The 11,844-nt window shown below is 44.2% G+C and overlaps 1 protein-coding gene across 3 annotated transcripts; it reads left to right on the top strand.

Annotated features, from left to right (window-relative positions):
- The first annotated feature begins 198 nt into the window (after positions 1-198).
- Positions 199-6,406, top strand: LOC112986702 (uncharacterized). Of its 3 annotated transcripts, XM_026106101.2 has the most exons (7): positions 222-779; positions 1,086-1,309; positions 2,894-2,953; positions 3,666-3,797; positions 5,042-5,188; positions 5,722-5,782; positions 5,969-6,406. In XM_026106101.2, the coding sequence occupies exons 2-7, from the start codon at positions 1,145-1,147 to the stop codon at positions 6,070-6,072; spliced, it is 669 nt and encodes a 222-aa protein (XP_025961886.1). In that variant the 5' UTR covers positions 222-779; positions 1,086-1,144; the 3' UTR covers positions 6,073-6,406. The 3 variants fall into 3 exon arrangements, with proteins under 3 accessions (XP_064366796.1, XP_025961888.1, XP_025961886.1); XM_064510726.1 differs by lacking the exon at positions 5,722-5,782 and having other exon boundaries at positions 199-779; XM_026106103.2 differs by lacking the exon at positions 2,894-2,953 and having other exon boundaries at positions 220-779.
- Positions 6,407-11,844: the final 5,438 nt, after the last annotated feature.

The following is an 11,844-nucleotide window of genomic DNA, read 5'->3' as shown; positions in this document are numbered from 1 at the left end:
AGATGATGCTCAGCCCGTGGAGGCTGCAGCGGGCCGGCTGCACGCGGTGTGGCCGTGTGCGAGTTTTAGATTGGTTTCCCAATCCTTCGCTCACACCACGAAGGTGATACGGACTTGTCTAGAGAAATGTTAACTTCTCTAGCAGATCACACCCCAGGCAATGCTAAAAGGGTAGGCCTGCCTCAGCGCTGTGCGCGTTAGGGCCGGAGTGGCTGCGGTGGGTCCGTGTGTCTCCATTCCCACCGTCGCCCGCAGCCGCCTCTGTGCAACGCATGAAACCGCAACGCGGGGCCCAGCGGGGGCTTCACCGCCCCGTCCCCTCCAGGGCTGCGCGGCCCCGCGCTGCTCCCGCTCCAGGCACTCCCATGGAGCCGGGCACTTCTCCTCGTTTTTTCTGGGCCAGCCCCTCCCGCCCTGCCGGCAGCGCCGCCTCCGCAGGGCCGGGCCAGGCTGGTGAGCGCTGGGCGCTGGGAGCGGCTGGCGCGGCGGGGAGCTGTGCTCCGTGGCAGCGCGCTCCCCAAATCGCAAAAGCGAGGGGGAAAAGCTGAGTGCTTAGACCGGTGTTAAAGATGCAGGTACGGCGGACGCACCGGGATAAACCCTCCGAGTGTGCTGCGGACTGCCTCCTGTTCAGGAAGTCCCTAGCAGCTTGCCTGGGTTACCGCAAGGTGATCCGGTAGTTCCCGGTGAGCCACGGAGCTTATCTGCTGGAGGTAGCGAAGTCTCAACGAGCTGGTGGCTCCTGCCTCCCGGGCAGCAGGGACGCTGAAAGAGAAAAGGTTAGTCGTGGAGCCGGACGTGGGGATCACGCGCCTGTACGCACCAACGTCAGAAACGGGGACTTAGGCCCGGATTGGCAGCGGCGTGGAGATCGTCCACCTTTGCTTGCTTCCGCTGCTGCCAATCAAAAAAAGATGACCTCTGTACTCAGCGTTGAACGCTTGACGCCGTGGTACCGTGGATCCCAGTGCTATTCGTGGCCAGGCATGCCAGCAATTTGTCAGATGATGCTTGCTGAGATGCCAACCCTCTTGTACCTTTTTTCTTCTGCTTAGGACAAGTGATTATTCTCCCTTTCTCTGCAGGACCACAGCGCTTCTTTCCAGTCTCTGTGCGGATGGATTCGCGTATGAACTAAAACAGAATGGATCGCTACCGATACTTCATCTTTAACCAGAGGAACATGGTGGTGCTGGGTCTCTTCCAGATAGCCTTCAGTACGGTGTGTGTCGTCAGTGGATTCATAGACGGCGTTTTCAGAGCAGAATCTCTGCTGAGCAAAACCAGAGCTCCAATTTGGGCTGGCATGGTAAAGTTGCACGGTATTTTCTGTTTTGCATCTCCCCCCCCCACCCCCCACCATTAGTATGCCGATTGGGGAGGGGGCGGGATCCTTGCCAGCTCTTCCCCAGCTTCCTGCTTGGAACCCAGCTACTAAAGGTTTCCTTACTGCGCTATAGGCAGAAGAGTGGGTGACTGCTGCAAAAAGACCTCCTGCTGAGGGAGCTAAATGAAAACAATTTCTACTGGCTATTACAGAAAAGGGGGTGTCGTGGCAATCGATTCTTTTTTTTTTTTTTTTCTTCCCCCAGAAATACAACGACCAAAGAAAGGTCGGTGAAGGTTAGGTGGGAGCACTTCTAGGTTGTCGAGCCCAACATATTACTTGCATCGCGTAGGTTAACTTCTCAGTGATAATCTGTGTAACAGAGCAAACTGCTAATAATTCTTTGTATTGCAGCTAGGAACAGTGCTGTCCCCAGTTTGAATTGGGTCTCTGCGCTTTATGATAGTCTTAGCAGCTCAAATTCATTGTTTTAATCTTAGATATTTACAGGATAGGTGAATAGAGATATCAATTGCTACAGCAAAGTCACTTGAAATCATTACTGCACAATTGTCTGTTCTTCAGCCTTAGTTGGATGGCTTGTCCAAAAGAACAGGTTTCCCCAGAAACCCAGCATGAAACTCTCCATGTGTGACAGTGACAAAGAGGTGTTTAAAAAAAAAAAATCTTGCCCTGTTAAAAGGGCTGCTGTTCATTCCAGTGCTTGAACTTCTAATAACTCGGATGCTCACCTTTAACACTAGCTAAAATATTTGAGTAGCTTAAGGAAATACTAGTTACACTGGAGACAGCTGCGAAGGAAAGCTTAGCACGTAGGGAAGTAAAAACGTAGAGGTTATCATTAACTTTTATCCCTAATGGCGTAAAGAGAATTTTACTTCCTTGTGTGAAATGCAGAGAGAAAGAGAAGACTGGGACTGAACAGCCAGTTTCACTCCCTGTTCTGACTGTGTGGAATAAATAGGCCTTTATGAAAGGCTGGACTTCACCAAGTAGTTTCTACTGAGTTTTTATTAGGACTTAATGTTTTTTTATTTTACGTGGAAGTGCCTTTTGCTGAGGGGCTCTGGGAGTATCGGCAGTACAGCCCCTCGTGCTTGTTACCCCGGCAGTGCTGCTCGTGCCTGCTGGTGCTCTGCAGGATGGTTGTACTGGTGTGCGCTGTCTCACTCATCTCCTTTCAGTCCACTTTCTTCGGCCTACAAGATGCTTGGTGACCCGTAAAGCAGTACAGATTTTTAGTACTTTATTCAGACTTCAGTTCTATTATTTGGCCAGCACCATAAAGCCAGCCCAAGGCTTGCTGTCATAGAGGGTGGCTAATAGATAAGACAAATCTCATGTATCCAGGATCCTGCTGCCAGTACGAGCCACCAAGAGATGCTTCAGAGGAAAGCGCAAGAAATTAGCACTTCTCTTCCCTCCTTCCCTTTCTGATCTAACAGTTATACGAGCTTTGAAAACAAGGGCTTTCATTTGTTCTGTAGTTTATCTTCAGAATCTGGTGCTTGTCTCCCGGTTACTAATTGCTTTTCTGGTCTGCAGGTCATGGGCGTCCCAGGCATTCTGGCTTTATTTTCCTCTCAGAGGAAGAATCCAGTTCTTGTAAGATTTGAGGGTTTGCGCGTGTATGGGGCATGGGCAAAACTTTTCTACAGGCAATCAAGCATGCTTTTGATAGGAAATGAATTAGTTGGTTCTTGCTGCAGGATTGAGAACTTATTTTAGTGCGTTATTTTCATGAAAACTGCTAAATTCTTGAGTGAAATGAGAATGCAGTGTTATCTCACTTTCTGTTGCAGAACACAAGCTTTGGCTCTAAAAACAACAATTAAAAAAAAGTAAAAATGCTTGCTTTCAAATACATTGTTTGGTATTCCTGCCAGTTATTAAGAATTGTGTACACCGAAATAGGAAGTTAATTGCTAGTGCATTCTCTAGACGGTTCCCTCTAGCCGTGTAAACTCCAAAGGGATACATATAGTGTTTATAAGTGAGTGAACTGCAAGAACAAAATCTTTGCTCCAACTAGCACCTGTGGTTAAGATTTGAGGCCAAGTTTTATCTCGTAAGTTCAGTATCATGGAAGCCTTTCTTGCACTGGTGCTTGGCTTCCATGTGACTGTCACTACAGGATACTTCTTAGTGTTATGGGAGATCAAAGGCTAGTGCCTATCACACTTGTTCATTTGTATTTTTGTGTATTTGTATTTTTCTATATTCACAAGTATTTTGTTCATTTTGACCTGCATTAATCTGTTGGAGGATAGTTCTAATTCCTAACACCTTCTTGTTTTCCTTTGATTTTTCTGTGTAGGTGAATGCACTGATAATTGCTTCCATAATCTCTTGTGTTACCATCCTCATTATAATCGTTTATAGCTCCCTAACTTTGAACTACGGTGAAGAGGAGGAGTTAAGTCCCATGCCAGTCCATGCTGTCCATACAGTAAGTATCAGTTGTGCTTATTGGTTAACATGCCTGTCTTAATCTACAAATGTTACTGAGACATTACTTGGAATTAGAACAAGATTTACAGTATGCCTAAATGACCATTTGAAGTGATGCCTGCAGCAGGGTAATTGTTAAAAATTTTGGGGCAGCCTACAGGTAAGTATCAAGCTATGTACCAAAACCCGCACAGGCCTAAGTAGACTTTTTATAGCTAGCTCTTATCATTTAGTGCTGCTGCAGTGTTGCTAGTATCAGCATCTGTGCAAAATAACCTACAGTGAGCCTGGGTATCCCACTGCGCTGTGACTGACACCCAAGAAGTAATTGCTCGAGAGCAGTAGCATTTCTCTCGAGCTGGGAATCCAGGCTCTGGACAGTGTCGCACACCTGCTTTCCCCTACAGCCCATGCTACATGCGATGACATGCTTACGTACAGCTTCCTACAGCATGTGAACTGGGTATGCACCCATGCACACAGAAGTCAGGTTAACTGCTATTGCCGATGATTGATTGATTGCAAAAGATTGTTGTGTTCTAGAAAACATCATGGTACTGGTCATGAGAATGGACAGTTACCAGATGCCTCCCTGGCCTCGTTTGATGCAGCAATTGCTAGGCTCTTAAATCCATTCCAGCATACATCTCAAGAGATAAAGTTAAACTGATTAAAGGGTCAGCTGACTAAAAAGAGAGATTATTTCAAGCGTATCGCACACAGTAAACCTGAAAAGAAGGAATGAGTTGGCCCTGTTGTACCTCAAACCTGGTACAAGCTATGACTTCCTGTGGGGATGAAGTCACTCGAGGTAGATGATGCTATTAATTAGTTTATTGCAAGACAAATTCAAGTATCAGGTTGGTAAGGTGTAATACAGCAAGATGTTTTTCAGACTCACTGTGAAGAGAAGCAGTCGTTCCATGGATTTATACTCATTGTTAAAGGAGTACAGCTCATTTACAGAGTTGTACAGCCAGAGTACAACTATTTCCAAACCTGACGCTGCTATGTAGGGTCTTAAATTTAATAAGAAACCTTATCTTTCTGCTTGCTCTTTTTCTTGTTTCACACTTAGTTTGTTCTTCAGAGCATAGAAAGACAAGCCTTAAGTAAGACTGACTTTAAATCAATACCCTAACATGTAATCGCAACATTCTTACAGTACTTGGAATATTTTTGATGGATAGCTTCAGCCTATTTTTCAGGATGTGGCTTTAACATTTGCTTTTTTCCTTGCAGAAGTATGTACTTAATAAAGTTGTCAAGGGTGCCAACATAGCAATGTTAATTGCATCTGTCTGCAGTGCATTTGTGCTGCTAGTTATTGCTTACTTGGGATGCCGAAGTCTTCCACACTGCTTGTGCTACGATAGCGTAACTGGAATGGTGAGTGAGGAGTCCAGGAGCACTAAGATTATTTGTGTTGGGTGTGGTTGGGAGGGGAAGAAACTGGGGAGAACATGCATATTCTTCTATAAACCTTACCTGAGCTTTACCCCAGTCATCCAGGGCTGATTTTAAGAGGTGAAGGTGATGTTAGAAGGCATTTATAGTTTTTATATTTTCCTTTTACTTCCTCCCCTCTTATTCCCAGTGTTGTGTAGGACCTACTGAAGGTTAACTTCATTTTCCAAACCATTAGTGCTTAAGATAGTGTGGTGTCATTTCCTATGAATTCCTGCTCCCCTGCTTAAACATTTCTCTTTCCCCTCTCCCCCTGTCTGTGGTACAGCATTTCAAAGACTTTTCTTGACTAAGATACCAAGTATTTGAAAGCGTGTAATGTAAGGCTGCTTCAAACTTTCAAACTCAGATTTGTTAAAAGGAGCAAATCACACAGACTTGTTACATGAGTTCAGATATATCTTTTGGAACAAACCCACAGAATGAGTTTTTTGATGGCATTATTTCATTCATAGGAATGGTTGCAACCTAGTGATGACCAAGCTCAGGCTGTGGAAATGGTTTGCGCTGTACAAAGTGAGTAACTCTTTCCATCCACGTATTTAGATAGTCACCAGGGACAAGGAAGGAACATCCCAGATAAGCTTTACCTCAAAGGCCAAAATCCTGATAACCAAAATACTCTGAGCTGAGAGGAACTTGGGATTTGGTCCAAGTCTCAGTCCTGGGTTTAATGATTTCTTCCTTTCCTTCCACATACAGGTCCCGGGGACAGCATTTTTAATTCCCCAGTTCAGTTTCCTGTTCAAGACTTAGACACAGAGGAAGGCGTATCCAAGCCTCCACCATACATCAGAATGGCTTGAAAAAGTGATGAACATTTTAAAGCTACTTGTCCAAAAGTGTGGCAAGACAGATGTGAGAAGTTCTTCATCTCTGAAGATGGTTCTGCACTTTGCCTTTTAATAAAACTCGCACAGAAAGAGAGCACTCAGGATGTTCAGCAAAGAAAGACCACAGTGCAAATGGAAAGATCTGCCAATATTTTTGTACTGTTCAGACCTTGTAGAGTTAAAATACCTCATCGGCTCTGGGAAGCATGAGCTTGTTTTCTCCACCTTTTGCATTTCATTCATGTTTTATTCCAGTAGTGCTAGCCTTACACATTCAAATATTAAATCCATTATTTTTTAAAAGAAACGGGTCGTGGAACATTCTCTTCCCCCTCAACTATCATCTTGATTTCTGCCCCTCCTCTGCTGAATTATCTATCACAAAGGAGCCACTTCACTATTCAGCATCAGTGTACTTTCCCTGTTGCTCTGGGCTGGAGTGAGGGCAGGAAAGGTTTCTGATACAAGGTCTTGCCAATGCCATTCAAATACCTCTATCAACGTATGGATTCAGTGGTGTGTCAGTGTTTAGGTACACCTAATTTTAGTGATGAAGTATAATATTAGAATATGGTAAGAACTTCATTTGCAGTAGCTCCCCTAACAGGGTAACCTGGATATTCTGAATTCAGTTTGGAGTTTTTTTGTTTGGAATTTGGAGACTGGGATTTACAACACTGCTTATTTTTAAGCCCATTTTCCTAAACCAAATTTAGTCCAAGGGCTTTGCACTCTGGTCCTCTGCGTGGACAAACTACAGCTCCCACTCGACTTCCACTGACTCCTGAAGTGCTTAAAAATCCCACGCGCACTTACAATTCACTTTCAGGTAGGCTCAGAAGTGCCTCCAGGCCTTGAACCCTAAGTGGTAGATTACTTATCCCACTGCATAGATTAATGCAGCACATGAACTTGAACAGGACTTGGAAGGTAAGTAAGTTCTCATCTTGTGAAAGATGTTACCTGCTGTAACCAGAGAGTAAGTAATGCCCACTATTAGGTGTGTAACTCCAGGAATCATCTCAGATAAGAATTATCTTATTGCAGCATACAAGGTGCCTTTGCCCTGCCCAAGAGGAACAGGAATTAAGTTGTTCTTGCAATCCTTTTTTCTTGACACCAAAGGCTTTTTTCATACCACTAGTAAAGAGGCTCAGACACCTAAATTGAGCCTCTGCATTGCTCTATGTAGGCAAAGTGCCAGTCGCTCCTCTGAGTTCATGTTTATCTCACATGCACTTAAAATACTGTTGGTTCCAACACAGCTTGCTACAGTTAAATCATCAGAATTAGCATTACTATATTCAGTTAAAGTGAGTACATATCCTGGTATATGTAGGTTAGTAAATCCTGACCATCTAACTTCTTCATAGTCTCCCCAGCCTCCTGGGGTTGGTCAGGTGCAGAGAGGGAAAGTTAATAATCGTTTGTCAAACTCTAAGGAGGAAACATCTTCAAGTACAATATATCGCCTTTTGCTGTAACATCAAGCAAACAAACACCCGAAGCTGCGTATTGAACAACTGCTAATAGACCCTTGCACCCTAGCATGGTCCCCTCTGTACATAAGGTGTTTAGCAAGTGTCTCAACAACTGACTTTAGCCCTTAATGGAATAGGATTATTAAAAAAGGCACTTGGCCAAAAGTCTAGTTTCTGCTCTGAATACCAGAGCAACGTAAACCACGTGATGAAGATGCAAGGCACCAAACTACCACAGCCCTGCGCACCGGCCTCTCCGCAGCCTTTCCCCAGCCGCCTAACACCCCTCTGCTTCAACGAGGGGAATCGCACCCGTGCCTCGGCGGTCAGGAAAGCAGTCTGGTTTAGGGCTGTAGTTCCTGCTCTGACAAACAGAAGTTAGGCCCAGCACCAAGATAGCCTAAACATCTCCATATGTTTGCCTACACCAGCTAAAACACAGTCCAGGTAGTTACAGATGATCATTTGAAGATATGTCAGTGTTTTAAATCACTGAATCTAACCTGGAGATGAAACTGAAGAAAACCACGTTAGGCTTTATAAAAGCTATTCAGCATACAGCTTTTCTTACAGCCTGTTGGATTTTATAGATCTTAGTACCAAAAAAAAAACTCACTGACTTGGAGAAGAAACGCTCTTGTCAGAGAGTGCCGGAGGTGGAGGAGCTGCCTTGAGAGTCTGCCAGCGCCTCCCTGGGCCATGCCCTGCACCCCAAGCTGCACGAGAGCTGCTCTGGGGAAGAAAACAGGTCAGGAAACGGTGGCTCAGCTTCCAGTTGCTCTAGCAGGCTTAAATAAAATTAAACTTTGTAATAATATAGCTGTTTGTTTGTTTACCTGCAACCCAACTGTTACACCAACGCCAGGAATCTACAGAACTGATGGATAAAAAAGATTTCCTCTAATATTTTCAATCTGTATGTGCCTATCCTAGCAGGATCCCCTAGCAGTAGCTCTCCTCACAGAGTAACTTAGATACACCCCCCCATAGGGATCCTACTTGCATTTGTATGAGAAGAAGGAAAAACATTTAATTTAAAAAGCAAAAAATGGTAGCACTGTGAATAGTAGCTACTGGTAATTAGCCAATTAAAATCCACTTTCAACATAACCCTGACTAGATTTGATTGACTCTTTACATTATTTGCCTTTAACACAGTTATTCACAATACCGTAAAGCAAAAAAAAGTGATGCTGTGCCTTTTTCTCTGGCATAGTACCTGTCAGCAAGCATCAAAGCATGAAGCATGACTACTTTACTTTCCCCATCCTCAGATACTTCTGGCATAACTCCAGGCGACTGGTGATGAAAAGATTTTTTTTCCAATGATCAGCATAAACCACCATTTTTAGAAATTAAAATAAAGTAAGACACCCTGAGAGGTCATGATTGCTAAAAGAACTAAAAACCATTTGGCTTTGACTCTCCATTATTCTGAAACAGAATTTTCCTTTGAAGGAGCAACTTAATAGAAATTGTTTGCTGCTAAAATGCACTACTCCCCATCAGAAGCCTTATTCTGTAACTATTCATTATAGTATGAGATGATACATACCTAGCATCATTCAAGTGTTCAAAATACCTTAACAAGGCAACTATTAGATTTTATTACAAGAATGCAGAGAGTAACCTTCAATAAAAAGGTAAACTTGCTCTAATGCAGAAATATTTTCACCACATTAGGAGGAGAACTCCTGAAATGAGAAGTTACTAATGCAGTTATGAAATCAGCACCTGACCTGTACGACGGATACAAACAAAGCTGATGCAAGTCAAATTCTGCTGGGAGGGCTCTCACGCACCAGCCGCGGACACAGCTCCTTCCTCTCAGTCAGCTTGGAGACTATTATAAATCAGAGGAGCTTAGTTACCTGATGAGCCCAGCAGACCTCTGGCAGTGTGAAATGTCCTCCACTGACTGTGAAACATAGTTAATGGTATATACTGAAGTACCAGTGTGTAAAAGAAAAGTATGCTCTATGCTATTTCTAAATAAAAACATAAGCAATTTGTTCAGCAGCAGCTATAAAGCCCTTGATAATGTCTGTATTTCTTTCCCAATCTGCCTTTGCAGTCCTTCCAATGGTGCAATTGCAACATTGCTATCACAACACCGGCATGAAGACACCTAAGATCACTTAGTCACAATTCCAACAATTCTTTCTACCAAAGGAGAGTTTCTACCAAAAGAAACAGCTACAATATTGAAATTGGTGGAACCTGTATATCAATTTAATGTCACTCCCTCTAATTGGTTAGCATTGCAGAAAATATATTCATGACTGCAGATGCCAGTGCTATGTTTAGCAGTCTGCACCACATGCTAGTTACAGCTCTTTCTCAGAGCCCAGCAACATCTCCAGAGACATTTCACATCTTGCCTCACCCCTAGCTTGCTTTGACAGAAATCAGATGGATTTTATTTATTATGAGCACATACAGCCACAACACCTCCAGTAGCCATGCCCTCTTCAGCTGTTCCCCACAGACCTTTTTTCAGCGGTAAGATCCTGGTAACCCAGCCAACTTCCTTGTTCCTTCCCACCACGGAAAACCAGAGTTGCACTGAAACATTTCCCTTCTGTCTTGGGCAAAGGCCCCTTTTGCTGGGAGGGGGAGGGAAGTCAGGGGCTGATACACTACAGGTGCCTATCAAAAGGCAATTGTAACAGCTGATACACCTTAGTACAAAGCCTGCTGAGTAATGTAAGCAAAGCCCAGGTGGAGGGGAAAAAAATAAAAATAAAGAAAGCGCCCAGGTTCACAGCTCATTCTGCACCAAAAAGCCCTGCGCACCCAGGTGCTGCCCCTCGTTCACAAGCACTGTATGTTTCCACCACTAAGAAATGCAAGTATCTCAGAATTTTGAAGGAGAATGACACATGCAAATATGCCTCAAATCTCCTTGAGGCCAAACATTTTATTGTCTAGTTCTTTTCTAGGACATATTATAATGCTTTTTCTCTGTCTGGCTACCCTGAGCAGCCTGTAAGCTGGGCATCAGTGTCTTGCCTGTGTACTGAGCTATATACCCTCGTTATGTGGTCCTATCAATCAAAATTATGTGGTTACCAAGCATTTCCTTCCTGTCTTATGTTAGCATTGTTTGTATTAGAAAAAGATAAGACATTTAAGTTTAAAAATATTTTCTTATTTTGGGTAATCTTAGCAAAACGTTACCTTATTCACTGACACACACAAAGCAAGTGCGGAGTGGCTGTAAACCGCAGGATGCCAGACCTCCCCATTAGTGCTCCCCTAGTCAGGGCACACAATAGTTAATGATAAAGAGGTATAATCAGACGGCTGATCAGGGAAGCTGTTTCTATGAGTTAACATTCAACTAAGGGCAAAGTACTTGCTCAAGCCATTTCCTCTGCAATAATGCCTGGAGGGTGCTGGGGTATGGGGGGGGGAGAAAGGGTTCGTCATAACACTGAGGCTAAGAGACAAGTTTTGGGAGAGAGTTTTTTTTTATTTTTTGGTGCTTCCATAGCACTCTCCCACAACAGCAATGATTTACTTTGCTCCCTGACCTCATTTAGTAACAGGGTTTCCCACTGCTCTAGCCTGCCCTGGCCGCTGTCTGTGCGCAATGCGCAGGTGCAGCCTCGCAGCGTCTCGGCCTCCAGGGTCTGCGAGCTCCAGCTGCGTCGCTGGTGCTCTGCTTCCTCTTGCTGCGGGGCTTGCGGTGACAGCTGCCAGGGCTCGGGCTTGGGGAGCAAGTCAGCTTTGCTGGACACAAACCTGGTCTCCTTTGCTAGCAAAAGGCAGTGAGAAGCCAGAGGGGGAAAAGAAACAAAAAAAAGACCCCCCCCCCCCCCCCCCGTTCTGTGAGGCCCATATACCTGTCAATTCAAGCACGAAGTACTTTTAGATTTTTAAGTCAAAATTCAGTACAAGTAGATGAAGTGGCCTATAGTATTTGATGTGGGAAGTGACTCTGGTAATGCATAGTTCCTGCTCATCAGAGAAAATGTATAAGCCATTTACTGCACAAAAGTTATAGTTTACAGCAGAAGAATTATCTGCCTTAATAAATCAAGAGCTTCTCACCAAAGCCCTCCCTCAGTCTCAGTGGCTCTGTTATCGCAGTTTCCTGCATGAACCTCCTTGGCTGATTGCTTTCTCCAGTAACGTGTAATACATGCAAAATTAATGGCAGCTGCTAGGTGAAAAAGACCACAGAAGGGAGCCTTAACAGAGCTGGGGAAGCAGAGCAGAGGCAGTAATCACAATAAAGGTGTGCTCCGAAAACTGGAAG

This window comes from Dromaius novaehollandiae, chromosome 4 (assembly GCF_036370855.1).
Source record: "Dromaius novaehollandiae isolate bDroNov1 chromosome 4, bDroNov1.hap1, whole genome shotgun sequence".
Classification (NCBI taxonomy): Eukaryota; Metazoa; Chordata; class Aves; order Casuariiformes; family Dromaiidae; genus Dromaius; species Dromaius novaehollandiae.
Note: the sequence above shows the minus strand (reverse complement) of the source record. Positions and strands in the feature narration are given on the sequence as shown.